This window comes from Gorilla gorilla, chromosome 8, assembly GCF_029281585.2.
Source record: "Gorilla gorilla gorilla isolate KB3781 chromosome 8, NHGRI_mGorGor1-v2.1_pri, whole genome shotgun sequence".
Lineage (NCBI taxonomy): Eukaryota > Metazoa > Chordata > Mammalia > Primates > Hominidae > Gorilla > Gorilla gorilla.
Window position 1 is genome coordinate 49690020 of NC_073232.2, and position 27576 is coordinate 49717595.

At 35.0% G+C, this 27576-nt stretch overlaps 1 protein-coding gene across 3 annotated transcripts in view; it reads left to right on the forward strand.

Moving 5' to 3' along the window:
* Window positions 1-27576, forward strand: part of CTNNA3 (catenin alpha 3) — a 1788954-nt gene that overhangs the window by 1632110 nt on the left and 129268 nt on the right. For all 3 annotated transcript variants that reach the window (XM_055353691.2, XM_055353692.2, XM_019035348.4), the window contains one exon: window positions 5440-5621. In XM_055353691.2, the coding sequence (XP_055209666.2) occupies window positions 5440-5621 (182 nt within the window). The remainder of the gene's footprint in view (window positions 1-5439; window positions 5622-27576) is intronic.

Here is a 27576-nt window from a genome sequence, read left to right on the forward strand (position 1 = left end):
TTTATCATGCAATATGTTCCTACTTTAAGATGACTTATTTTCTAGGGGAAGGAGAAAAAAATTCATCTAAAAAGTACAAATGAAAAATTATGTGTAATGTCATAATTATTATTCTGAAAGATGGTATTGTTTTCAACAACATCTCTAGTAAGTGAGATAAGATAGTTGTGTTCACAAGATTAGACTACAAGAGAGAACAATATGAACATCTAGGGGGAAGAACTGACAACATGTTCTAAAAATTTTGAGAGAATAATTACACACACCTGAAGAATGGAGAAAGGGGCATATACTATATGAGTCTGGCCTGGAAATATGATTAAATTTGGAGCAACAAATTGGGGGAAGGGAAGATGAGCAAAAATAATGAATGGGCAATATCTCAAGATATTTACCTGCAGCAACAAATAGCTTAGCTTAGCTTGAGGGTACAGTGTGTTGAAGGAAGTAAGATGGGATGAGATTGAAAAGCTGGTAGAAACAAAGGTTATGATGATCCCTGTGATGTACTAATTCCACTTCTAGATACATACTCAAGAGAAATACACCCATATGTGCACCTAAAGAAAAGTCCAAGAATACTCATTGTTTATCATAGCCAAAAACGGAATAGTTTTCAAAATATTGTTTATAGAAAAACATGAATAAATGTATAGAAATATATATATATATATATTTGTAGAGTGGAATAATATCTGTATAGAGCAATGAGAATAAACAAAATATAACTACATGCAACAGAATAGATGCGTTTCAAGCACTTAAGTGCTGAATACAAAAAGCCAGACACAAGAATTCATGTGCTATTATTCCACACCTTTATAAGATTAAAACATGGGCAAATCTACAGTTTTAGAAATCAAGTTAGTGATTACCCTTAGGAGACAGTGACTAGCAGAAGATAGAAGGAGGCTTCCGAGTGCCTGTAATCTTTTTAAGGTTTCTTGATATGAGTGTAGGTGCATGGATTTGCTCTGTTTGTGAAAATTGTTCCAACTGTACATTTATGATTTAGGCATTTTATATGAATTTTCTATTTTAATCAAACAAATATAATGGTGGTGTTTGAGGAATTGATACCCTTTATTTGATAAGATGATGTAAAGATAAGGAGATTAGATGAAGGATTGCACAATTCCATCATATTCAGAAAGATTGAATCAAGCAGTAGCAAAGCAAGAAGATTTAAAACAAAGGAGAATATTAAGACCAGAAGACAGCAGGAATGGTAATATTAATATATAGAGGGAAATGGATGTGATAAAGGATAAAATGGACAACTGACAGAATAGGCTAAAGAAAAGAGGATAATTTTCTAAAATATAAAACTTCAAGACTGGAAGGCAGGAAGTATCACTGAGAAACATGAAAATCAAGAGGATAAATGGTTTGGCTGAGTGTGTTTTTCATCCTTCTGTGATCAGGTATTCCTAATAGCAGTGAACGTACTGATCACAGCTTTGGAAAGGAGAACAGGACTGAAGAGGTTGTTTGGAAGTAATCTTCATAGCAGTGATGGCTGAAGTCATGAAAGTTGCTGACTTATATGTACACTGTAGAAGAACTATATTGGCTAATTAACACATGCATTACCTCGCACAGTTATCGTCTTTGTGGTGAGCACACTTTACACTCACTCAGCATGTTTCAAGAATACAATTTACTATTCACTGTAGTCACCATGTTGTATAATAGATCGCTTGAACTTATTCCTCCTGTCTAAATGAAATTTTTTATCCTCTGACCAACATCTTCTCAAACCCCCTCCCCCACTACCCCAGCTCCTGGTAACCCCTACTCTATTCTCTCCTTTTGTGATACCGTTTTTAGATTCTGCATATGAGTGAGGTCATGTGTTATTCATCATTCAGTGTCTGGTTATTTCACTTAACATAATTTCCTCCAGATTCCCTGTTGTCACAAATGACAGGATTTCATTCTTTTTATGGCTGAATAGTATTCCATTATGTATTCCACAAGGTATATACACTACAGAACATAATGTGGTGCATAGTAAGTACTTACAGTTTTATTTCCCAGTATAAAAAAGAAAAGAAAGTAGATGAGTGTGCTAAGGGAGAAGATAATGAAGAAAGTTAAAAGGGTCAGCACAGATTCTTTGGGAGATGCGCGTTTGGCAGATAAGGGGAGATGGAGGACTCTGAGAAGGGGCAGTTGGATGTAAAGAGAAGGCAAAACCAAGAGAGTGGATCACGAGGTCAGGAGTTAAAGACCAGCCTGTCCAAAATGGTGAAACCCCATCTCTACTAAATATACAAAAATTAGCTGGGCACAGTAGTGGGCGCCTATAGTCCCAGCTACTTGGGAGGCTGAAGTGGGAGAACTGCTTGAATCTAGGAGGTGGAGGTGGCAGTGAGCTGAGATCATGCCACTGCACTCCAGCCTGGGTGACAGAGCAAGACTCTGCCTCAAAACAAAACAAAAACAAGAAAATGTTTCCGGCATCACTTGGTCAGTACTTTCAGGAGTTACAAACAAAGTAAGGATAATGAAGACAGAGAAAAACAATAAAAATCTGTGTTCCCTGGTCATAGGAAAGTTTTATAGCAGGTGTTGGCAAATTGTAGTCAACAGGTCAAATCTGGCCTGCTGCCTGCTTTTGTACATGAGCTAAGAATGGCCCTTACATTTTTAAGTGGTTGAAAAAATTCAGAATAGATGTAATCAGATGTGATCAGAATAATATTTGTGGCATGTGAAAATTAAGTAAAATTCAAATTTCAATGTCTATAGTAAGGTGTTATTGAAACAGAGACACACTGATTTGTTTATGTAGTATTCATGACTGCTCTTGCAATATAACAGAGTAACAACTCTGCCAGTTGAGTAACGGAGTGATATGGTATGAGCTGCAAAGCATATATCACTATCTTGTCCTTTACAGAAAAATTCTGCCGACCTCTCTTTTAGAGTTAAATTAGTAAATGAAATCTATGCTTAAAAATGCCTAATAGGCATTTTGGGATAACACAGCTTTTCCTTGAAAAATAATGGATAATATTATAAATAGAGTTCTGAGATTCACTGCAGAGAGTAAAGAACTGAATCTATTTGTGTAAGTAATGGTTGACAGTTAACATCACTTTACTCAAAAAGTGTGTTCTTACATATCATTTGATGTCCAAAACAGCCTGTCAGGTAAAGGTCATGGTATATAATTTAAAGATTTGGAAAGTTAGGTTCTAAACAATGTGACTATTCTTTGGAGAATAATTGCTTTTAAAGGTAGAAAGCGATAGAGAAATACCATCATGGAGAATGTGTATATATTGGTATATTGTGGGCAATATTATTCATGTTTGTTGGCTTAGTGATAGAACAAAAACTCTAGAGCTATATTTTCTGATTTACATCCTGATTCTACCATTGACTGACACTATAATCTTGATAAATCACTTAATGTTTCAGAGAGACTCAATTTCCTCACTTACAAAATTGGGATAATAATTCCTCATAGGGCTGCTATGAAGATTGAAGTTTAAATGTGTTCATGGTTTCAAGAAGAGTGTCTGTCATATATGTGTCAGTTGTTTGGTAACACATTCCAAGATCAATAGTTACACAATATAATCTTATTCAGATGGCAGTGATTCAAAAAGCCTTTGACAGTTATTTCTATCAGAGTTCTGCTCTATAGATGTAAGCAGAAGCCTAAACACATAGCCACCTGGCGATATATATCAGAGATACTCTACTTACTTAATTTTTCTTAAGCTTTGTACCTCAGTTTCTTTGTTTAACTTGAACAAAATAATTCAATAAAGAATTTTTCACCTAGACTTTCCAAACATCAAGTATTCTCTTAAGTCTTCTTTTGGAATTTTCAGGGTGGTTGAAATTGATCGATGACATATAATAAATCATAGAAGCACTTAAAACCTTCGGCAAAGGTGTCAGTAACTTAATGTTTTGTTGCTGCTATTGTTCCACCTGAGAAAAAGGACAAGAATTCTCTAGAACTTTTAATTTTGCAAACTATTGCCCAACTTTTGGCCCTTATCTTGTCAGAGGTAAATGTCTGTTGTTGTAATTCACCATTTGAGTTGAGATGTTATTAAGGAGATGAAGTGCAACCAATGAGCTCCCTGTCCACAACAGGGTCAGTCACAATCTTATCCAATAATTGACTCTGTTCCCTGCATGGCAGGTGGATAGCAGTTGCAATTACTGTCATTTTGTGTCTAGGGAAACATAGACAGGAGGGTTAGGTAACTTCCTCAAGGTCATATTGGAAATCAGTGGCATTCCAAGTAACTGAACTTGAAATACACTTAACCAGTTCAGCTCTTGAATAGCTTTATTATGAGAACAGTAAATAATTTTCCATAATATACCAGTGTATATTCAGCATTATTTATTAGATCTAGCATCACAGATTTATGACCTCTGAGATACGGAATGTAAAGAGAAGCCCCAGTTGAACCTATCTGGAGCTATTGTAATTTGAACATTTAAACACCTTTTATGAGAATGGAGACAATGATAATGACCGGTAGTCAAGATGGGGAAAACCCATTTCTATTTGTGAGCCAGTTTAATGGGTTGGTGGCTTATAATTTACTTAAGTGCTTGCATATTACTTTTCATTTCAGAAGTAGTGAGCTGTGTCTTCATTTACGTGCTTTGCCATATGCCAGCAGTAGTAAAAGTTGCTCCTCTCTTACGACCTCACATAGGACACATTTCCTCAGAAAAGAAACTACAAACTACTTTCAGAGGCTAAGAAATAGCACTTGTGTCAGTTAAAAACTTAGTCTTGTGTAGCTTAATTTGATTCTTCATAGAAAAAATACAAACAAAATGAAAAAGTTTATTAGACATATGAAAATATTTTGATAATTTTATTGAATAAGAAATAGCTACCATTTATGGAACATTCAATATGTGTCAAGCATTATGCTGAGATATTTACAGAAAATTCAAACTAAAAGCATCATTGTTTTTTCTTTATTATGTTAAAGTTGAGGCATGACTAATTCATCCTGTAATTGTATATATACACATAGGTAGACATAGTCTCATTTCAAGTTAAATTATGTTATACATCCACCTTTTTATATGCACTTTTCTAACAAAGGTGATGCATTACACTAAATTGATGTTAATTTAAAATTTGAAGTGTATTAGAAATTTGCAAAGTCCCACATTTATTTTATAAGATGGATTTAAGTATGTTGGGCACCAAGTTCTACAGTGTTATTCTAAATGTAACATTATAGTTCTAGAGCAAACTATTATAATTTAATAGATTTTTATATGAAATATTAAGCCTGGACAGTTTTAATTGAATGAATTTAACTATATTGTGCCTCTGATTTTAAATGAACAAGTTTTATGAGTATCCTATAATATCTACTTATTCCTAAAATGCTTTTGACATAGTGGAATGATTTTAATTCTAATTATCACATGTTTTAGGCTAAGATGACTCAACTGCCTGAGGCAGAAAAAGAAAAGATTGCTGAGCAAGTTGCTGATTTCAAGAAAGTAAAGAGTAAGCTGGATGCTGAGATTGAGATATGGGATGATACAAGCAACGACATCATTGTTCTGGCCAAGAACATGTGTATGATCATGATGGAGATGACAGACTTCACTAGGTAATTATGTGGAAAACGATGTGTAATATTCATAATGGCTGAAAATATTAGTCATATTAGTGAAACCTCAAGATTCTCTGAGTGTCAAGTGCCAAAAATCAGGTGGTAGGGGAAAAGCAAATATAGTATTAGAAAGTTGTAGGTGTACAATTCTAGAGGTTTCAATCGATAAATAAATATGGCAAGTTTCTCAGAAACTTCTGTGGAATTGGTTTGGACACCACTTATACTCTCTCACCTTCCCCTTCCCCAGGCATCTGCTCTGTGTATCATACTAGCATGTGATTCCTACAAAGAATTTGGTAAACCAAGTGATTCGCTGGTATTGGAGCTATCTGAATGGTTGAGTTTCATAGCTGTGTAATTTTAGTTATAGTGATTTATAGCATAATCAGGATAGTGGTATCTTTTGCTTCTGAGATGAGAACTAGATATATTTGAAATTACAATCACTTAATGATAGCCATGAAAAAAATGTACATTGTGGGCATATTGCAGAAGTAATAAAAATGTTTGTTATCATCTTAAAATGTCATTTTATAGAGTTAGTCAAAAAGCAATAAAATATATAGTGGCTGCCCTACTAGTAACTAATGTACACAAACTATAACAACTAAAATAATTCAGTCGTGGTGTAGTTATAAAAGCCACAGTACAGAAGGATACACTGAAGCTGACCTAGTACACTTAGAAAATCTTTCATTTGTATTACCATGTAGTATTCATGTATATGGTGCTGTGTACCATTGGTACATTCATTTATACCCCAAAATAACTTTCAGGTGGAGTAATGAAATAACTGTTAATTTTAAAATCATAATTAATGGAGAAAATGTACATGAATCTTTCAGTGATATTAAAATTGAGAAAAAGTTTATGAAAATTACATAGAAAATAATTTACAAAGAAAGGATTGTTAAATTGAACTTCAAAAAATGTACATCAATAGAATGTCCTAAGCAATATTGAAATGTAAATGGATAACTGGATAAACAAAAATTTGATCCCATTTATATATAAAGAATAGTTGCAGACATAAAAAATTAATATTGTAGTGGAAGAATGGACAAAGAATATGGTTATATTATTAACCACTTTCTCCTTATAGAAGTTATGGCAGACAAATATTTGAAAAATATTAAAAATAAAATACTTAGAATAAGATGTATTTTAAATCTATCAAATTTGCCAAAACTTTTGAAATAGGCTTGGTACAGAGCATCGTGTTGAAAATCTAATGACTTAAGCCTTATAGTAATTTGGGAATATGCGTAAACTGAAAATCTTTATAAACTTTTGATACCTGCATCATCTGTATCCATATCTGTACTATACTTCAGGGAACCTATCCAAAGGAAATAATATAAAGTGATAAACTTTTTTTTTTTTTTTTTGAGTTGGAGTCTCACTCTGTCATCCAGGCTGGAGTGCAGTGGCACGATCTCGGCTCACTGCAACCTCTGCCTTTGGGGTTCAAACGATTCTTCTGCCTCAGCCTCCCGAGTAGCTGGGACTACAGGCGCACAACACCACACCCAGCTAATTTTTGTATTTTTAGTAGAGACGGAGTTTCACCATATTAGTGTGGCTGGTCTCAAACTCCTGACCTCGTGATCCGCCCGCCTCAGCCTCCCAAAGTGCTGGGATTACAGGCATGAGTCACCGCACCTGGCCAAACTTTTTTGAATAAAGGAAACCCTTGGCCTCTGAAAGTTTACTGAAAAATCAACTCACAAAAGGCAGATTAGTAGGTGAAAAAACATATAAATTTATTTACCAAGTATATATGGTAGCCTTCAGAATGAAGACCCAAAGACACAGGATAAATTGTTTATTTTTGTGCTTAAGTTCAATAAAGTACGGACAATCATGTAGAAATATGATGGGACAAATAAGGTATGATCTTATGTTAATAGACTGAGTGGAGTACCCAGCAAGGCCTGTCTGTCTAGATTTTTCTTGGCTTCTCTGAACATGTATTTCTACCTTCTGGATATGGGGCAAGACCCTCGCTGGAATACGGGTCTTATGACCTATAGTCAAACAAGGTAGGTAGGAAAATTATTGTATGACTAGTACAATTACACAGAGAGATGGAGATCGTTTTAGAATAATATTTTTATGTTTTATCACTAGCTTTGGGGAAAAGGGGTTCTGGCTTCTGTGACCTGCCTTGGAGAAGAAGGATTCTAGTATTTATGACTAGCCTCAGGGGGAAATGGAACTGAGCAACAGGAGAACAGAAAAAAATCAGAGAAAAACTTTTGCTTCTGAAGCTGCTTCTAAGTCCTTCATTTTGGTGTGTATTTTTTTTTTCTGAGCCCCAACAGGATAACTATAGAATTATTTAAAATAATAGAAAAATTGGGATGATTAAACAAATGGTTGCCTGCCACATGAAAAGAGTCTATAGAAAATAAAGTCAAGTTTTTTAAATAGTATGAAAGTAGTCTAAATTTTATAATCTATTATATATATGGATGCATAGATATTCTCATATGCATATTTTTGTCTTTGTTTTGTTTTATACCAAACTTACTCTTTACAATAGAATTCAGTTCTACTTTGTATTCTTTTGAAAGAAATCCACTTTCCAAAGATTATGTGCAGTGAAGATTTCATTGGAAAGTGAGAAAATTAAATTTATTGTGTATTATACATGGAATTTCATAAAAATACCTCTTTAAATGTCTATTTCTATTTTTCCCACTTAACTCTTGCCATTTTTCCAACTCTAGTCCATAGCTTCTAAATGTCTTCTTATTCCTCTTCATATAGAAAGTAATTCAGTTTTGGCCCATGGTTCAATTTCTGCAGGCAAAGATTCGGAGAAATCTGTTTGTATATGTCTCTGCCTCTCTCTTTCTCTCTGTCTCTGTTTCTCTCTCTTTCTCCACACATATAATCACAAGCATTATATAATACAAACATATATAACATAGACATGTATATGCCTATATAGGAACAAAACTAAACTTTCATGGGTTTAAATAATGATTATGTTTTAGTAGTTGGATTTTGGATAATTTAATTACAACTTTTAACCTTCTATAATTTGTTGCTGATTTAAAGTATCAATACATTTATATGAAAAACAACATATGGAAAGAAACCTGAATTATAATAGTTATATTATAATATCAACTTGGTGGCTAGGTGCGGTGGCTCACGCCTGTAATCCCAGCACTTTGGGAGGCCGAGGTGGACAGGTCACCAGAGGTTGGGAGTTCGAGACCAGCCTGACCAACATAGAGAAACCCTGTCTCTACTAAAAATACAAAATTAGCTGTGTGTGGTGGCATGCGCCTGTAATCCCAACTACTCAGGAAGCTGAGGCAGGAGAATCACTTGAACCCAGGAGGCGGAGATTGTGGTGAGCCGAGATTGCGCCATTGCATATCAGCCTGGGCAACAAGAGCGAAACTCTGTCTCAAAAAAAATAAAAATAAATAAAATAATAATAATAATAACTTGGTAAGTGGCACTGAGAAGACTCTTAAGCTTTCTCACCATAAAATAGTATAAATAATTCAAGTGGGTGTATTTATAGACAGGATTTAGAGCTAGAAGGGACAACAATGAAGGGTAAAGCCGTGAGGAACAGAAGCTTTGAAGAAGTGGGCAGAGAAAATAGAATCTGATAAAGAAAGAGCATTCAAGTGTTAATAAGAAAAGTAACATACAAAGGAGGATGCTGGGCAGAGAATTTCAGTGAGTAATCAATGGTCTTACTTGAAGATAATGATTAAAAAGATACTAGTTTGGCAATTAGTAGATTTAATCAATTTGTTGTTGACTTTTGCTTTACGAAATGGTGAATGGAAAAAAAACCTTATTTAAAAAGATAGGTAAGAGAATAGCAGATCAAAAAACAAAGAGACTCAAGGTAGTAACTTAAAAGAGACTAATGATCATGACAAGATTTTTGAGACTTCTGGATGTTTGAATATATTTTAGGCTGAAGGGAGAGAGGAAATGGGGAGGGACAGAATGAAATTGTAAAAGGGGAATAAAAAGCTATAGCCAAAAATGAGATAAATGGTTAGTGAGAAGGGAAAAAAACCAACCAAAAAAAAAAAAAAAACAAACCATTTAAACCAACATAAGTTTACATGGCTGTTCCTTCTGGTCACAGCTTGAATGAACGAGCTGAGAATCAGATTAGCCTTTTTTGGCCACCCAGGGTAAAGACTTTCCCCAACTAGTCTGTATATCAGTTTCATTATCACTCTATATTACTTTCCTTTTAGCAGTTTTCACTTTTTGGTTTAAATAATTCATTTGTTCCCATATTTCCTGCCTCTATTTCCAAAACAGAGTATAAGTTGTATGAAAGTATGAAATTTGCCTTTTTTTATACCCAGAATTTATAACAGCATTTGTATATATGCTTAGTATATATTTAATATGTAGTAGCTGAATTAATTAGATTTTTAAAATACTACTTTAATTCAGAAGGAACCAGGAATAAACAAACAAACACGAAATTTGAACAAAAAGCAGGGAAGTAAGCATAAGCTTACTTTGTGAAAGTCTTGAAAGTCACTCTCTTTGCTTGCTTACTTGTTAGCCCATATATAGATCCTAAATGTTGAGACTAAGATTTTAATTTTAATGCCCTTATAGCATTTGGAGGAGACACATAGTCCAGAGACCTGGGACTAAGACTCTTGGAAAAGCTTATAGCCCTACCTTTAAAAGGGGAACCAGATATTTTCACGGACCAGCTTGATGGAGCATCAACGGTGAATGCTTTTCCCTGGGGGGTCTTATTTAAATAAAGGCCATCTTTAAGAAATAGAGATCCCAAGTGTGTGACCTATTAAACTGATGAATTTCAAATTGCATAATCAGAAATGCCACCATGAAAGAGAAATTAAGATGCAAAAAAGAACGATCACCAAGGAAATTAGAAAAGGTGTTGACACATTCAAAGAAGCCTTGGTAAAACACCATCAATAATATGGTTAGGCTTTGTGTCCCCATCCAGATCTTATCTTGAATTATCATCCTCATAATTCCCACATGTCAAGGGAGAGACCAGGTGAAGGCAATTGAATCATGGAGTCAGTTTCCCCCATGCTGTTCACGTGATAGTGAGTGAGTTATCAGGAGATCTGATGGTTTCATAAGGGGCTCTTCCGCCTTCACTTGACGCTTTTCTTTCCTGCGCCTTGTAAAGAAGGTGCCTTGCTTCTCCTTTGCCTACTGACATGATTGTAAGTTTCCTGAGGGCTCCCCAGCCATGCAGAACTGTGAGTCAATTAAACCTCTTCCTCTTATAAATTACCCAGTCTCGGGCAATTCTTTATAGTAGTGTGAAAATAGACTAATACAATCAATGACAACAAAAAAAGACTATTTGAAGTGACCACACTACATAGGAGAAGTGTAAGGGTTGAAGATCAGAGTTAAATGGCCTACTATTCTTATATTCAGGAAGAAGTTTAAAGTATTAACATACTTTGCTACATAGAAAATTATATGCATTATATGCATTTTAAATTTCCAAGACATCTTTACAATAATGAAAATAGAATTAAATAGAATAAATGTTCCATATCAGTAGACAAAATTAATGTAGAGAAGATAAATTAAGTTAGAAAATGAGAATAAAATGAAAATTTAGGGTAAATATAAAAAAGCAATAGCATTATAAATCATACCAATAATAACAGTATTTCTAATATTTAGATTTAGTAAGCTTACTAGTTTTTTAAAAATAAAATTATTTAAAAATCTGTCATTTAACATAGTGGCGTATAGGAATCTTTTGATCTGGGAACCATGGGAAAGAGGAAGAAATCTCTCTCTAAAAGAGTAAAGGAATGTGTAAAAAAAAGAAAGAAATTTCAGAAGTAAATACCTAACAGCTTCTATTTGTGGGGTAATGCCATCTGTGGAATGTGAGAAGCCTTCAGAAGACAAACATGGAGTGACAACTTTGATAGAGAAGCAGATCTTGATATATAAAAGGTAATTGACTAGGAATATATATATATTATATATATATATAGAGAGAGAGAGAGAGATTTATACATACATATCCAACTGGATATATAAATCTATATATAGATCTATCTATCTATATATATATAAATGTATCCAGTCATTGGCTGGAAAGGAGCAGAACTGAAACTACTAAGAAGGATATATTGAAATGACTGGGTCTACACTGGGAAAGAAAGGAACTGATATTGGGGAGTAGAGCCAAAGTGGAAAAATAACAGCATGTCACTTGACAGATGGTGAGGTTACAGACCTCCTTGTAGTATTTTTTCCTGCTCTGTACATGTCTCCCTCCTAAAGGAGTTAATATCTTACTGTTGGCATACTCTGAATCAAGTTGTAAAAGGATTCTGACAAATCAGTGGCTTTGAAGGTATCCTAATCTGTAGCTGGGGTGTTAGAAGGGGATTCATAACTCCATAGAGTGACAAATCATTTGAAAATAGACACATTTCATGTTTTACAAAAGCTAGGCAGCCCAACATTCTCTGTCTATAGGCATCACTAGCAAAGGCATCCACAGAACAGGAATATTGTGTGTTTGAACTGCAATAAAGGAAGGGTAGTAAAATTGAATTTTAGACTCTGATAATCTCTTGTGCTTGAACTGAATCCAGAGTCACCTAAATTTCAGTTCATATAAACTGTGATAAATCTCCAATTGTTTTAAAATGAATGAAATCTGTTCTTTACTTCTATTTTATTCCCAATTCTGTTTCAAGAGTTTCTTCTCAGACATTGTAATGTTTTTCTGAGGGTTAAACTTAGCAGTTTTATATATAGGCTATTCCTTGGTTCCACCTTTGTCACATTTCTTTCATTGCAGGTTTTTCGCTTGTTTGTAGTGGGACCTGTGAGAGTGAGGGTCACAGCTGGCAGTGCAGTATTTATCAGCTAGTAGTCCCCCATTTGGTAGTAGTAGTAGTAGTACACTTGAAGTCCTCCATATAGATTTTAAATAGCTCTATAGTTTAAAAATAATAAAAGAAAAAATAGCTCATGCTTTATATCTTCTGAAGTGCCACAAAATGCTCTGTTTTCTCATTTTATTCAAATATTATTTTATTAATAAAAGACATAATGATAGCTAAACTTTGATGAGTGCTTACTGTGTACTGTATCTTGAGAAAAACATGTTTCTTGTTTATCCTCTAGACAGTTTGATTGATTATTATACCCTCCATTTTATTAATAAAGAAATAGAGGTCAGATAAATTGCTCAAGGACACACAAGCAAAGTTAATTTTGAATGGAGGTTGGTCTGACTGCAGAATTTGGTCACCTACCCATTGTACAACAAGTCTTTACCCTGTGCTAAACACAGGATAAGACCCAGTCAGTTCTTTCCTCAAGGAAGAAACAAATTGACACATCAGAGATAACAATAATTGTTTTATGTGTTGTTAAACTGTTAAATGTTCAAACTGTTAGGATTTTGGAAGAGAGAGAGTTTGTGGAGAATAAGCACAGAAGAAAAAGTATGAACAAATGAAATTTGTATTCGATTTTGAATGAGGTGTGGGGTTGAGTCATGGAAGGTGATGACGTATGTGAGAAAGTTCATGAGAATGGAGGCCAGCAGGTAGGAATGAGTCACGTCCATTTAGGGGCTCTAAGAAAAAAAATATGAAAAAGGAGGAAATTAAGATGGGCATGAAGAAAGTGATAGGTTATAAAAGGCCTTAGAAAATTGACAGTTTTTCTTTTTATGAAGTAGGAGATACGTAACAACTGAAGGATTATGATCATGGTAGGGGCATAATGGAAATGATAAGTGAGAAGAGGGACAGGCATTTATGCGTGGCACTGTAGCAGAGACCACCCATATGGATCCGGCCACAGTTGGAGACTCATAATTAGATGTGCTTTGGAGAAAGTCTGGTATAGACTAATTCAAACACAATAAACTCATAGAAAGTACTTTATCAGCAGTGTGAAAAAATTACTTACATAAAACTTGATGTAGCCATTTCTGAGTATTGGCACATGAACCTTGACATGTAGACCACTTGGCACTTCTTCCAGCCTAAACTGAAGATGTGGAGCAAGTTCTACTCTAGTCATTTGTGCACAGTTACAAATACAGCAAGGCATCTCTGTGCCCCTTGTGATAGCCTTATTCAAGGGCAGAGAAGTCAGGCTTTATGATTTGAAAACATGATTTCTCCTTGGTGAAGGGCCATTCCTACAGTCACATAAACTGTGTTACATTGTTAACATTGAGACAGTGGCATCTTCTAACAACCCAGCATTCCTTTTATACATCTTCTGGTATTTTCTGGAATCAGAGTAAAGGACTTAAAACTTTCTAGAGGAAAGCAAGTATTTCTTCTTGTACTAATCACTTTCTTTCCCAGAAAAACATCTTTCAAATTTCTTCCTAGAAGGTAAGGAACTAGGAGCAGAGTGGTAGAGGATGGGGTGACTGGGACCTGGGACTCTTGACACTTAGCATTGAGTATTCACACATTCATTTAATCACCCTGTTGTTCATAAAATGTACCCCACCCCTAAAATAAGTCTAAAGACCCACAATGCAAAGACTATTTTATCCTCTTCAGAGAATAATCTCTGGAATTATGCTGGGCTGAGGTGGGGGTAGATATTCAGTGGTGTGAAATAGGAGATGGGATCAAACTGCCTTTTTCAGTCCCTCCCTTCATCCCCAAGTTTAATCATACTTAAGTCTTTCTGCATAAAATCACTTGATTCTTAATTTTCCCTATTGCTGGTTTGAACTCTGACTTTCTCCGATTGGCTATGTCATTTAGTACTTGTCATCTGCTTTTGAGTTTGTTAATATTTCATGCTGTTATTTTATCTTCCATTCCATTCTCTCCATGCTAGTGTGTTTAAGTCTTTAGAAATAAACAAAAATAACTCATATATAGTTTTAGTGAGACTTGAAAAGGAGCAAAATTAGATACATGTGTCAATTTGCCATCTTAACCTGGAAGCCCATTAGTTTTTATTAAGGTTGTGAAAGTTTTCTCTTTATGAGAGTTAGATATTAGATTAGATATTATTTTTTTCATAAATTATGGCCCCGTTTTTTGCTCTCCCTCTTAGGTAAATTCTGTCCACGCGGAATCTTGACTGAACTTAAACAGTTCCCACATTTTGTGACTTTCATAACACTTGAGACCCATTTCATTCCTTCCCTGATGTGAGCAGAAGACAGGCTCTAGGTATAACTTCCAGATATTTAATTATATCTTCTATGATCACCTAGGATGCATTTCCTTAAAAGTTGCAGAAAAATTATGGGGTAAAAGGCAAAACATAACTCTTCCTTGAATAAATAATACAAACCAGTATATTATCTTTGCAAAAATAATGACTGTTAAGAGTGTACCACCTTTAGTATGAATATTATTAAAGTAATAAAATTGAAAATACCTAAAAGAAAGTAAAGCTGCTCTAAGCACCAACATGCTTAAAACTATTTATTCAAAGATATGCCAAAGTGACATCCCTATCGTCATGAAATTGTATATTTCAGGGTACAATGTGATGTGTTTTTACTTGAAAAATATGTACTAATATTACTAAATTTATACAGATTTTTCTAGAATTTCCATTGGCTCATTCACTGAGAATCTGCTGAATATTAGGCAGTGTCCTTGTCCTTGGTATTAAGGACATACAGTGAACACAGTGGAGAATTTAGAGCCAGAGCAACATAAGATAGCATGGAAGAAGAATTGAGGAGAACAAGGAGATGGGCAGCAAAGCAGACAGGGAAAGAAAAAGATATAAAGGAAAGATAACAGGTAGGAGCAGACGAGCTGGTGCAGAAATTCATCTCTGAAAGGAATGCAGAATGTTGCTAGGAGCTGAGATATAAATAGGGAAAGTAAAGATTTTCAAGGTTTTTATACCTGAGTCTACTTATACTCAGGCATCTGAGACTCTGGCAGGTGTTGAATGAAGTCTATTAGTTTGTTGAACAGACAATAAAAGAACGGAAAGGATCTTCATTATCCAGCTGTCTTCATTTTAATTTTATTCAATGACACAATTCTGTATTTATGAGAATGATGTTCTGAAGAGAACTTTGGACAGAAATAGCTACAGAAAATGGGTTATTTGTTAGCCAAATGAGATGCCAATTTTCCTTACCAAAATGGGGCTAATTCCTTCCTGATACTCCCCCCTGTGAAAATATGAAGATCAATATTTACCAGTAAGAAAAAATAAATTATGGTATGATAATTTGTACAGCTGAAAAACCTCTTTGTTAATAGACAGCATTTGTCTGGTAATGGGCCAACCTTCTTGGGACAAATGTGGTCAATCACAAGGTTATTCAAGTGCCCATGAAACATCACAACCTGAAAGGTCAACTATAACGCAAGTCTAACCATATGTATAATAAACATGGGAAGAAGACAACTTTCTAAAAAGTTTTGATTAGTTACCCAAGAGAAAGCATGTATGCTGCATTTTCGAAAAAGGCTGGCCTGACCTCATCCTGTTACTTAATATCACAGCCAGTAATCCTTCTGGTGTTATGTTTCTAGGATATCTCTAAACATGTTCTCAGAATTTTGATGAGCCAGCTAACTAAGCCAACTTGTCTGCAAGTGAGCCAGGTGTTTTCTTACTCTGTCCATTTTAAGCATGGCCTGTTGCACTCAAGAATTAACTAAAAACATGGAGGAATATGTGGATCAAATAGGGTTTGTTTGGAAGCACTGAGCTCTCAGCTTTCCTCATGTCCAGGAGAGCCTAAGATCTGACTGGACAATGGAGGAGATGTTTTAAAATCTGTCAAACAGAAGGGAAACCAAAACAACACTCATAAATAGCCATGTAGAAATAATGTTGCATTCATCATCAGAAAGAATCCTTGGGATGCACAGCTTCAGAGGGATGGTGGATGAAGAACTAGGTTGGGAGGTGGGATTGAACTTATTTTGTACCCTGTGCATACTTCCCACTGGAAACAAGCTTGCGTTTACAAAGCATTTCTGCCCCCGCTGTCTTTTCTAAGATACAACCCTGAGAGATGGAATAGAAAATGAAGGGAGGGAGGGAGGGAAACTCACCTGGCCTCACTTCTGCTAGGGTTTCAGAATTAAATCTTTCTGAAAGCATAGTTGGAGTATGTGAAATCTGTGTGTTCTGTGGCTCATATCTTTTTGTTCATTAAATAAGAAATCTCTTTGCACATGACTCGTTTTGCTTTCTGAGGTGAAACATTTATATTCTAATATAATGTGTTAATAACAATAGCAATTTAAATGTTGTAGCACACACAGCAAAGGGAATTAGAAATATTGGTAAGTTTTATGTTTTCCCCATTTAGAAACAGTCTATGTCTTATGATTTAAACTGTAAAGGCAGAGAAGTCCATTTTTTACATTACTTGATAAGACTACTGAATTCTCTTTCTCATATGTATGGTAAATATACACAAATATCTAACAAATAATTGAAATATAAAATATGGGATAAGAGGATTATTTACAATTTTGAAAAACATGCCTGGCTTTTCAACTTATACTTTTAAGAAAACATTCATTCTATGTTTGAAATAATTATATCTGGAAGGAAGAGTTATTTTTTGCTGTGCTCCAGAAAGATGGCTTACTTTTTTTCTATTGGATAGTGTGTTAGAGTAATTATAAGCAATAAACATTGCCTTTCCCATAAATATTCTCCCTGTAAATAATCCATTTATTTTACTTTATGTAGTCTTGAATCACTAGAAACTATTTAGTAATGCTGATGAGAAATGCTTTAATATAAAGGAGACTGATTTTATCTGTCAGTTACTTTTACATGATAAAAATGTACAGGGTGATTGCTAATCATGATAAGTAATGAGCAAACATTCAGCTTAAATAACATCTTAGTAATTGTTAATTAAAATTAACTGGGAAGGCATAAATGCTTTTACCTGAAATCTCAATTTCAATTTCTAAACTCTGTAGTAAATTTATCAGAAAATTTAGTGAAATGGCTATTTTAGTTCCTAAGTGGCAGACCGGTTCTGTATCGTGTGAATCTTCAGAGATTTTAAGTGTTATAGTTAAATTATATTAATATAAAAATGTGGGAATAAACAGAATGAGAACATACAGGGACTGCTCATCCAGACTTTACTATTCAGACCTTACAGAGGAGTTGGCTACCATCGCTTGCTTTGGGCAGAGTCTCAAAAACAGGCAGGGAAAAGGAAAGCTTTAAAAAGGAGATTTCTAGTATTTTCTGATGGTATACTGTTGAGGTAGAGAAGTTTCAGGTAGACTAAATGGGAGCAGGACATTTTATGAGATGGGTTTGAGGGGTATATTTGGCTTTCTCTGATTCTTACTGAATTGAAAGCTTTGGCAAATATAGGTAAGTTGGCTGTCATTGACCAAATCATGTCCATTCTGGGTCTATTGCTACATAAGCTGTGGTTTAACTTCCAGGACTGGTTGCTGCAGAGGTTATGGTCAAAGCTCTACTGTCATATAAATTCTGGCCATTGTTCATTTATGCATTTAATCTCTCTGCCAACAAAGTGGAAAACCTAGAAGAAATGGAGGAGTTCCTAACCATATGCAAGTACCAAGATTGAATGCTGAAGAAATCCAAAACCTGAATAGACTAATAACAAGTATTGAGATATTAACAGAAGTCTCCCATAAAAGAAATGGCTAAAAGCTAATGGCTTCACTGTTGGGTTCTACCAAACAATTTAAAAAGAAATAATGTCAATCCTACTGAAATTATTTCAAAAATGTGAGGAGGAGGGAATACTTCCGAACTCATTCTATGAGGCTAGTATTATCCTAATACCAAAACCAGATGAAAAGACAGCAGAAGAGGAAAATGATGGGCCAATACCTCTGATGAACATGATAAAAAAATACTCAACAAAATACTAGCAAACAGAATTCACAACACATTAAAAAGTACATTCATCATCATTGAGAGGGATTCATTCCAGAAATGCAACAATGGTTCAACATATGCAAATCAATAAGTGCAATACATCATACCAACAGAATGAAGGATGCAAACCATACAATTATTTCAAAAGATTCTAAAAAAAAATCTGATAACATTCAACATCCCTTCATGGTAAAAACCCTCAACAAGTATGTATTTGTCCTCAAAATGAAAAATACCTCAATAAGATAAACGCTATATATAACAAACCCACAGCTAGCATCACACTGAATGGAGAAAACCTGAAAGCCTCTCCTTTAACAGCTGAAATAAGACAAGGATTCCCACTTTCACCACTTTTATTGACCATAATACTAGAAGTCCTAGCCAGAGCAATTAGACAAGAGAAAGAAATAAAAGTCATCCAAATTGAAAAGAAATGAGTCAAATTATCCTTGCTTGCAGATGATATGATTTTATATCTTTTTTTTTTTTTTTTGAGATGGAGTCTCGCTCTTTCGCCCAGGCTGGAGTGCAGTGGTGTGACCTTGGCTCACTACAACCTCTGCCTCCCGGGTTGAAGCGATTCTCCTGCCTCAGCCTCCTAACTGGGATTATAGGTGCATACCACCACACTCAGCTAATTTCTGTATTTTTAGTGGAGATGGGGTTTCACCATGTTAGTCAGGCTGGTCTCAAACTCCTAACCTCGTGATCTGCCTGCCTCGGCCTCCCGAAGTGCTGGGATTACAGGCGTAAGCCATCACGCCCGGCCGATTTTATATCTTAAAAAAACTAAAGACTATCCCAAAAGTTACTGGATCTGATAAATTCAGTAAAGTTTCAGGCTACAAAATTAATGTATAAAAACCAGTAGCATTTCTATATAACAACAGCAAGCAGTCTGAAAAAAAGAAATCAAGAAAGTAATCCCATTACAGTAGCCACAAATAAAATAAAATACCCAGGAATTAACCAAAGAAGTGAAATATCTGTACAATAAAACTGTAAAACATTGATGAAAGAAATTGAAGAGGGACACAAAAATGGCCATATATTTCATGTTCATGGATGAGAAGAATCAATATTGTTAAAATGTTCATACTACCCAAAGCAGTCTACAAATTCCATGCAATCTGTGTCAAAATACCAATGACATTCTTCACAGAAACAGAAAAAGTAATCCTAAAATTTATATGGAACCACAAAAGACCCATAATAGCCAAAGCAATCCTGAGAAAAAGACTGAAGCTGGAGATGTCACATTACCTGACTTAAATTTATACTACAAAGCTATAGTACCCCAAACAGCATGGTACTGGCATAAAAACAGACACACAGACCAATGGAAAAGAATAGAGAACCCAGAAATAATCCCACTCATTTATAGTCAACTCATTTTGGATAAAAGTGCCAAGAAAATACATTGGGAAAAGGAGAGTATCTTCAATAAATGGTGCTGGGAAAGCTGGATATCCATTTGCAGAAGAATGAAACTAGACCTCTATCTCTCACTATATACAAAAACCTAAATGAATTAAAGAGTTAAAGCTAAGACTGCAAACTGTGAAACTACTAGAAGAAAACATTGGGGAAAAACTTCAGGACATTGGTCTGAGTAAAGGTTTCTTGAGTAAGACCTCAAAAGCACAGGCAACCAAAGAAAATAAATGGACAAATGGGATCACATCAAAGTAAAAAGCTTCTTCTGCACAGCAAAGGAAATCATCAACAAAGTGAAAAGCCAACCCACAGGATAGAAAAAAATATTTGCCAATGACCCATCTGACAAGAGATTAATAGCCAGAATTTATAAGCAGCTTGAACAACTCAATAGGAAAAGAACAATCCAATGAAACAATGTACAAAAGATCAGCATAGACATTTCTCAAAAGGATACATACGAATGGCAAACTGGTATATGAAAAGATGCTCCATGTCACTAATTATCAGAGAAATGCAAATTAAAACTACCTTGAGGTCACCTCACCCCAGTTAAAATGGCTTTTATCCAAAAGACAAGCAGTAACAAATGCTGATGAGAATGTGGAAAAAGGGAAACTCTTGTACACTATTGGTGTGAATACAAATTAGTGCAGCCACTGTGGAGAACAGTATAGAGGTTACTCAAAATCTAAAATTAGAACTTCCATGTGATCCAGCAATCCCACTGCTGGATATACATCCAAAAGGAAGGAAATCAGCATATCAAGGAGATATTTGCACTCCCACTTTTATTGCAGCATTATTCACAATAGCCAAGAAATGGAATGAAATTATGTATCCATCGAAGGATAAATGGATAAAGAAATTGTGGTACATATACACAATGGAATATTATTCAACAATAAAAAGAATGAAATCCTGTCATTTGCAACAACATGGATAGAAATGTAAGACATTATGTTAAGTGAAATAAGCCAGGCACAGAAAGACAAATATCACATGTTCTCATTAATAGGTGGCAACAACGATAACAATAATAATAATAAACCATGAAAGTTAAGAGAAAAATGAGATATGGTTAATGGGTACAAACATATAGTTGGGTAAAAGGAATAAGATCTGGCATTTGGTAGCACAATAGGGAAACTATAGTTAACAATAATTTATTGTACATTTCAAAATAACTAAAGGAGTAGAATTAAAATATTCCTAACACGAAAAAGATAAATATTAGATACCACAGTCACCCTTATTTAATCATTATATGTTATATGCTTGTATCAAAATATCACATGTACCCCATAATGTGTACAACTATTACGTATTCATAATAATTAAAAATTAAGGGAGTTGGAGATGGTTAATGGGTACAAAAATAGAAAGAATGAATAAGGCCTACTATTTGATAGCACAATAGGGTGACTATAGTCAATAATAACTTAATTGTACATTTTAAAATAAAGAGTATAATTGGATTGTTTGTGACTCAAAGGATGGATACCCCATGCTCCATGATGCGTTTATTTCACATCGCATGCCCATATGAAAATATGTCGTGTATGCCATAAATATACACATCTACTATGTACCCACAAAATTTAAAAATAAACAAAACAAAGTTTAAAAAATAAAATTAAAAATGTTAAAATGTATGAAAAACATCCTAAGAAAAGAAATTTAACTGAATATCATTTCTTTGAGATGGTGATTGGTAGGTAGTTATAAAAACAATATTGAATTAATCTGATATTTAAAAACAAAAATAAAATAGTTATTTTTATAGAAAAAGGTGATCTCTGATAATGTGTATTCTAAACCAATAGTCCAATGAGTTTAAAAGTACCTGGTTTAAAAAAACACAGTAAGATAGTTCAATGGATGCACCTTTGTGAATGTAACTATTTTTGTCAGCCTTATTCTCGTTGTCTGTTTCAAGAACTCTTAGAGTAGTTTGGATTTATTTGGTCTTCTACAGTACTTTAATGAATATATTCTACGCATGGAATTTTTTTCATAAATGAAATTTTAAATTTCAACTTCTGTCTCTCTCCAAAAAAAATTTTAATACCTTATCCTCAACCTCGTCATGTCTCATTTTAGATTTTGTCATTCTCTCCAAACTTATTTAGATACTTAATTCTTTATTTATTTTCTTATTCAGAAAGAATGCTTTGCCCATATTTTAACTACTCTCTCATGAAAATTTTGATCTCTCCATCTCTCATGTCCATATGACACAAAATCTCAACCCTGCCTCAATCCTACCACTGACTTTTTTTGTCCTTTGTTTGGTCTTCAGATTGTGGAACTCACCCATTTTTCGCTAGTGCTCAGGTATTTGTACTAAGAAATGTTATAGAGGGAGGGATCCTCAGAGAAACAGAGACAGTAAATTTTTGCTACTCTGAAATGTAATTGCTTAAGACACTTTTAATTTAAACAACATACAACATGCACACACTGAGAGAGAACTTGACCCTCTCTAGTAAACATTTCTTTTACTTTCTCTAAGTCTTTGACCTCTGAATGCTTTACCTTGAGTACAGATATTTTCCTCTGCCTTCCCCATCCTTCATTTCAAGTAAGTACTCACCTCAAAGGCAATCTTTGATATTTGTATTTTGTGACCACATTTCCTAATTATGGATAAGAATTTATCTCAGTGCCCATACCTTGGCTGTTACAGGCTCATTAGCCAGGTCCTTTCTGCGCGATTTCACTGGTCAATTGGGTGCAACTATACAAATGTTAGTTATCATTCTCATTGTAATTATCATGGCACTTAAAATATAAGAATGCCTTCTGTTTGTTCATATAATGGCAAAATGGCCCTTTAGTATACTTTCTCCATGGGAGCTTACTCTGTGCTTTCAAATCGTTATATTTACTTATCTAGACTTTCCCATCAATATAGCATTCATATCATGTGCCAATTTATGGAATTTTTACTGGCTTCAAATTTTTTTCTATCTATAATAACAAAAAAAAGAAAGACTCACTGTTTCATTATCGTGGGGCCAAAACATTAAGAATTTTGAATTAGATATTTTGGGCTGTTAAATGTTTTAGAAGAGATAACTTCTGAGTTTCCCTTAGGAAAACACCCTGAAACCTATCAATCTAATTATTATCTGCAGGAGAATATTTCTTATATCCCACAAGGGAGACCTAAGATGTTAGGAAAGGATTCTATCATGTTTCGGAACTGATAGAATTGATAGTCTGCAAGAAAAATAGGAATAAAAGTGGTAACAAGTGATTTGTAGGAATGAGAACACTAAATATAATATTTTGTCCTTTGAACATTAAAAGTATTTTTGTTTATTACAATTTATCCTCACATGTAGGGAATTCATTCAAAACTATCTTCAGATAGCTTAATGTAACTATTTGGAAATCACTAAATGTTTTTGAAGTTTGCCAACATATTGTGAACTAGAAAAATAGGCTGAATTATTTCATACAAGATATTTCATGAAAGCCTTGGCTTTTCAGTTTAAGCAGATACTAAAATTACCTGGGGAATTATTTTGCAAGTAAATAGGTTGAAGGAAAAACAAAAGGCAGTGGAACGAAGTCCAGGAAAATGAATAAAGAAGTCAAAGATTCATTCACTTATTTGTTCATTCATGTGCTCATTCATTCATGCATGCATTTAAAAATATTTCATGATCATGTATTATACACAGGATTATGGTCTTCATGTAAAAAACAAAATCTGAATTTGGACTCAATTTCTGTCTTTGAGGACTTACAGAAATTAGAGGAATAATAAACGTAATAAATAAGAATCCAGGTTGGGTGCAGTGGCTCAGGCCTCTATTCTCAGCACTTTGGGAGGCTAAGATGGGAGGATGCTTGAGGCCAAGGGCTCAAGACCAGTCTGGGCAACAAAGAGAGACCCCACACCCTCACTTTTCCCTCCCACCACAAAAATAAAAAGGAAATATTAGCTGGGCATGGTAGCCCACACCTGTAGTCCTAGCTACTCAGGAGGCTTAAGCGAGAGTATCACTTGAGCCCAGAAGTTCCAGGCTGCAGTGAGCTCTAATTCCACCACTGTACTCCCAGCTGGGCAAAAGAACAAGACCCCATCTCTTAAATAAAAAAAAAGTAAGAAATGGGAACCCAGAAAAGAAGTGAGCAGCCTATGTCTTGTGGATTAATGAAGAATTCATAAAGGAAGAACTATTTGAGCTCAATCTGATAGGATGAGTAGCTTCCCAGATGGGAAAGTGGAAGCAGCATTCCCCAGAGAAGGAATATGGAAGGTAGGGCACAGTTAGAAGAAAAGAAGCAGGAGATAACATGGTGTGAATTGGGAACACATCATGAAAGGATTGGAATCAAAACTTAATATCATAAAAATCTAAGGAGCCGGACATAGTGGCCCTAGCCTGTCGTCCCAGCTAGTGAAGAGGCTGAGGCAGGATGATCACTTGATCAAGCCCGGGAGCTTGAGGCTAAAGTGAGCTATGATCTACCACTGCACTCCAGCCTGGGCAGCAGAGCAAAACTCCCTCTCTTGCTAAAGGAAAAAAAAAAAAAAAAAAGGCATGAGGATGTCAAGTATTTTAAAATGACTCTAATATGTTGTGCATGGATAATCAAGAAAAATATTGGTGCTAATTTTTTTTTTTACTGAAATGTGAATTAAAGGAAAAAGATAATTCTGAGGATGAGAGAGAGTTCAAAATCAGATATTTTGGATTTCAGAAAAAAATGAGCATGTGAAAATATCTGACTTCCTGTTGAAAAGAGCAGCTAGGGTTCAGGAGAATATTCATTATACATCCAAATTTGGGAATTATTCTCAGAGGCATAATTATTAAAGCTTTGAGAGCCAAAGAGCTTCTTGGGGTAGGCTGTGTGAAAAGAGAAGAAAATGAATCTACAGGTTAGATATATTAGTCTTTATTTTGAAATATAATATATTGTAATACCAAATACTAATTTGGCCATTCATAAATTGTTAAACATTTCTCTCTTTTTGGTGTGTGTGGTTCCTATACACTTTTTTGGCTCTTAAAAATCTTTTATTTTAAGTTTGGGTGTAAAAGTGAAGGTTTGTTACATAGGCAAATACATTTTACACGGGTTTGTTGTACATATTATTTCATCACCCAGGTATTAAGCCCAGTACCCAATAGTTATCTTTTCTGCTCCTCTCCTCCTCCCACCCTTCCCCCTTAAGTAGACGCTAATGTATTTTGTTTTCTTCTTTGTGCTCAAAAGTTCTTACCATTTAACTCCCACTTATAAGTAAGAACAGGTGGTATTTGGTTTTCTGTTTCTGCATCAGTTTGCTAAGGATAATAACCTCCAGCTCCATCCATGTTCCCATAAAAGACATGCTCTCATTCTTTTTTATTGCTTCATAGTATGACGTGTTATGTACGTACCACATTTTCTTTATCCAGTCTGTCACTGATGGGCATTTAGGTTGATTCCATGCCATGTCTTTGCGACTGTAAATAGTGCTGCAATGAACATTTGTGTGCATGTGTCTTTGTGATAGAATGATTTCTATTCCTCTGAGTATTTACCCAGTAATAGGATTGCTGAGCTGAATGGTAGTTTTGCTTTTAGCTCTTGGAGGAATTGCCATACTGCTTTCCACAATGGTTGAACTAATTTACACTCCCACTAACTGTGTATAAGGTTCCCTTTTTTCTGCAACCTTGCAAGCATCTGTTATTTTTTGACTTTTTAATAATAGCTATTCTGACTGGTATGAGATTGTATCTCATTGTGGTTTCAGTTTGCATTTCTCTAATGATCAGTGATGTTGTACTTGTTTTCATATGCTTATTGGCCAGATATGTGTCTTCTTTTGAGAAGTGTCTGTTCATATCTTTTGCCCACTTTTTAATGAGGTTGCTTTTCTCTTGTAAATTTGTTTAAGTTCCTTATAGATGCTGGATATTGGACCTTTGTCAGATGTATAGTTTGCAAAAGTTTTCTCCCATTCTTTAGGTTGTTTGTTTACCCTGTTAAGAGTTTTTTTTTTTTTTTTGCTGTGTAGAATATCTTAATTTTAATTAGTTCCCACTTGTCAATTTTTGCTTTTGTTGCAATTGCTTTTGGTGTCTTCATCATGAAATCTTTGCCTGTTTGTACATCCAGAATGGTATTGCCTAGGTTTTCTTCCAGGGTTTTTATAATTTTTGGGCTTTACATTTAAGTCTTTAATCCATCTTGAGTTGATTTTTGTTTTCTGGTTTTTTTGAGATGGAGTCTCGCTCTGCCACCCAGACTGGAGTGCAGTGGCACGATCTTGGCTCACTGCAAGCTCTGCCTCCCAGGTTCACGCCATTCTCCTGCTTCAGCCTCCCGAGTAGCTGGGACTACAGGCACCCACCAGCACGCCCGGCTAATTTTTTTGTATTTTTAGTAGAGACGGGGTTTCACCGTGTTAGCCAGGATGGTCTTGATCTCCTGACCTCGTGATCCGCCCGTCTCAGCCTCCCAAAGTGCTGGGATTATAGGCGTGAGCCACCGCGCTGAGCCTTGAGTTGATTTTTGTATGTGGTATAAGGAAGAGGTCCAGCTTCAATCTTCTGAACATGGCTAGCCTGTTATCACAGCACCATTCATTGAATAGGGAGTCATTCCCCCATTGCTTATTTTTGTCAGCTTTATCAAAGATCAGATGGTTGTAGATGTGCAGCTTTATTTCTGGGCTCTCTATTCTGGTCCATTGGTCTATTTGTCGGTTTCTGTACCAGTACCATGCATTTTTGATTAATGTAGCCTTGTAGTATAGTTTGAAGTCAGGTAACATCATGCCTCCAGCTTTGCTCTTTTTGCTTAGGATTGCCTTGGCTATTCAGACTCTTTTTGGTTCCATATAAATTTTAAAATAGTTTTTTTTCTAGTTCTGTGAAGAATGTCCTTGGTAGTTTAATAGTAACAGCATTGAATCTGTAAATTGCCTTGGATGGTATAACCATTTTAATAATATTGATTCTTTCTGTCCACAAGCATGGGATGTTTTTCCATTTGTTGTGTCTTCTCTGATTTCTTTAAGCAGCTTTTGTAATTCTCCTTGTAGAGATCTTTCACCTCCCTGGTTAGCTGTATTCCTAGGTATTTTATTCTTTTTGTGGCAATTGTGAATGAGATTGCCTTGCTGATTTGGGTCTCGGTTTGGCTATTGTTGGTGTATAGGAATGCTAGCGATTTTTGTACGTTGATTTTATATCCTGCAACTTTGCCGAAGGTATCAGCTGGAGGAGATTTTGGGCTGACACTTTGGGGTTTTCTAGATATAGAATCATGTAGTCTACAAATAGAAATAGTTTCACTTCCTCTCTTGCTATTTGGGTGCCCTTTATTTGTCTCTCTTGCCAGATAGCTCTGGGTAGGACTTTCAATACTATTTTGAATAGAAGAGATGAGAGAGGGCATCCTTGTCTTGTGCTGGTTTTCAAGGGGAATGCTTCCAGCTTTTGCCCATTTAGTAAAATGTTGGCTATGGATTTGTCATAGATGGCTCTTATTATTTTGAGGTAGGTTCCTTCAATATCTGGTTTATGGAGAGTTTTTAACATGAAAGGGTGTTGAATTTTATCAAAAGCCTTTTCTTCATCTATTGAGATATTCATGTGATTTT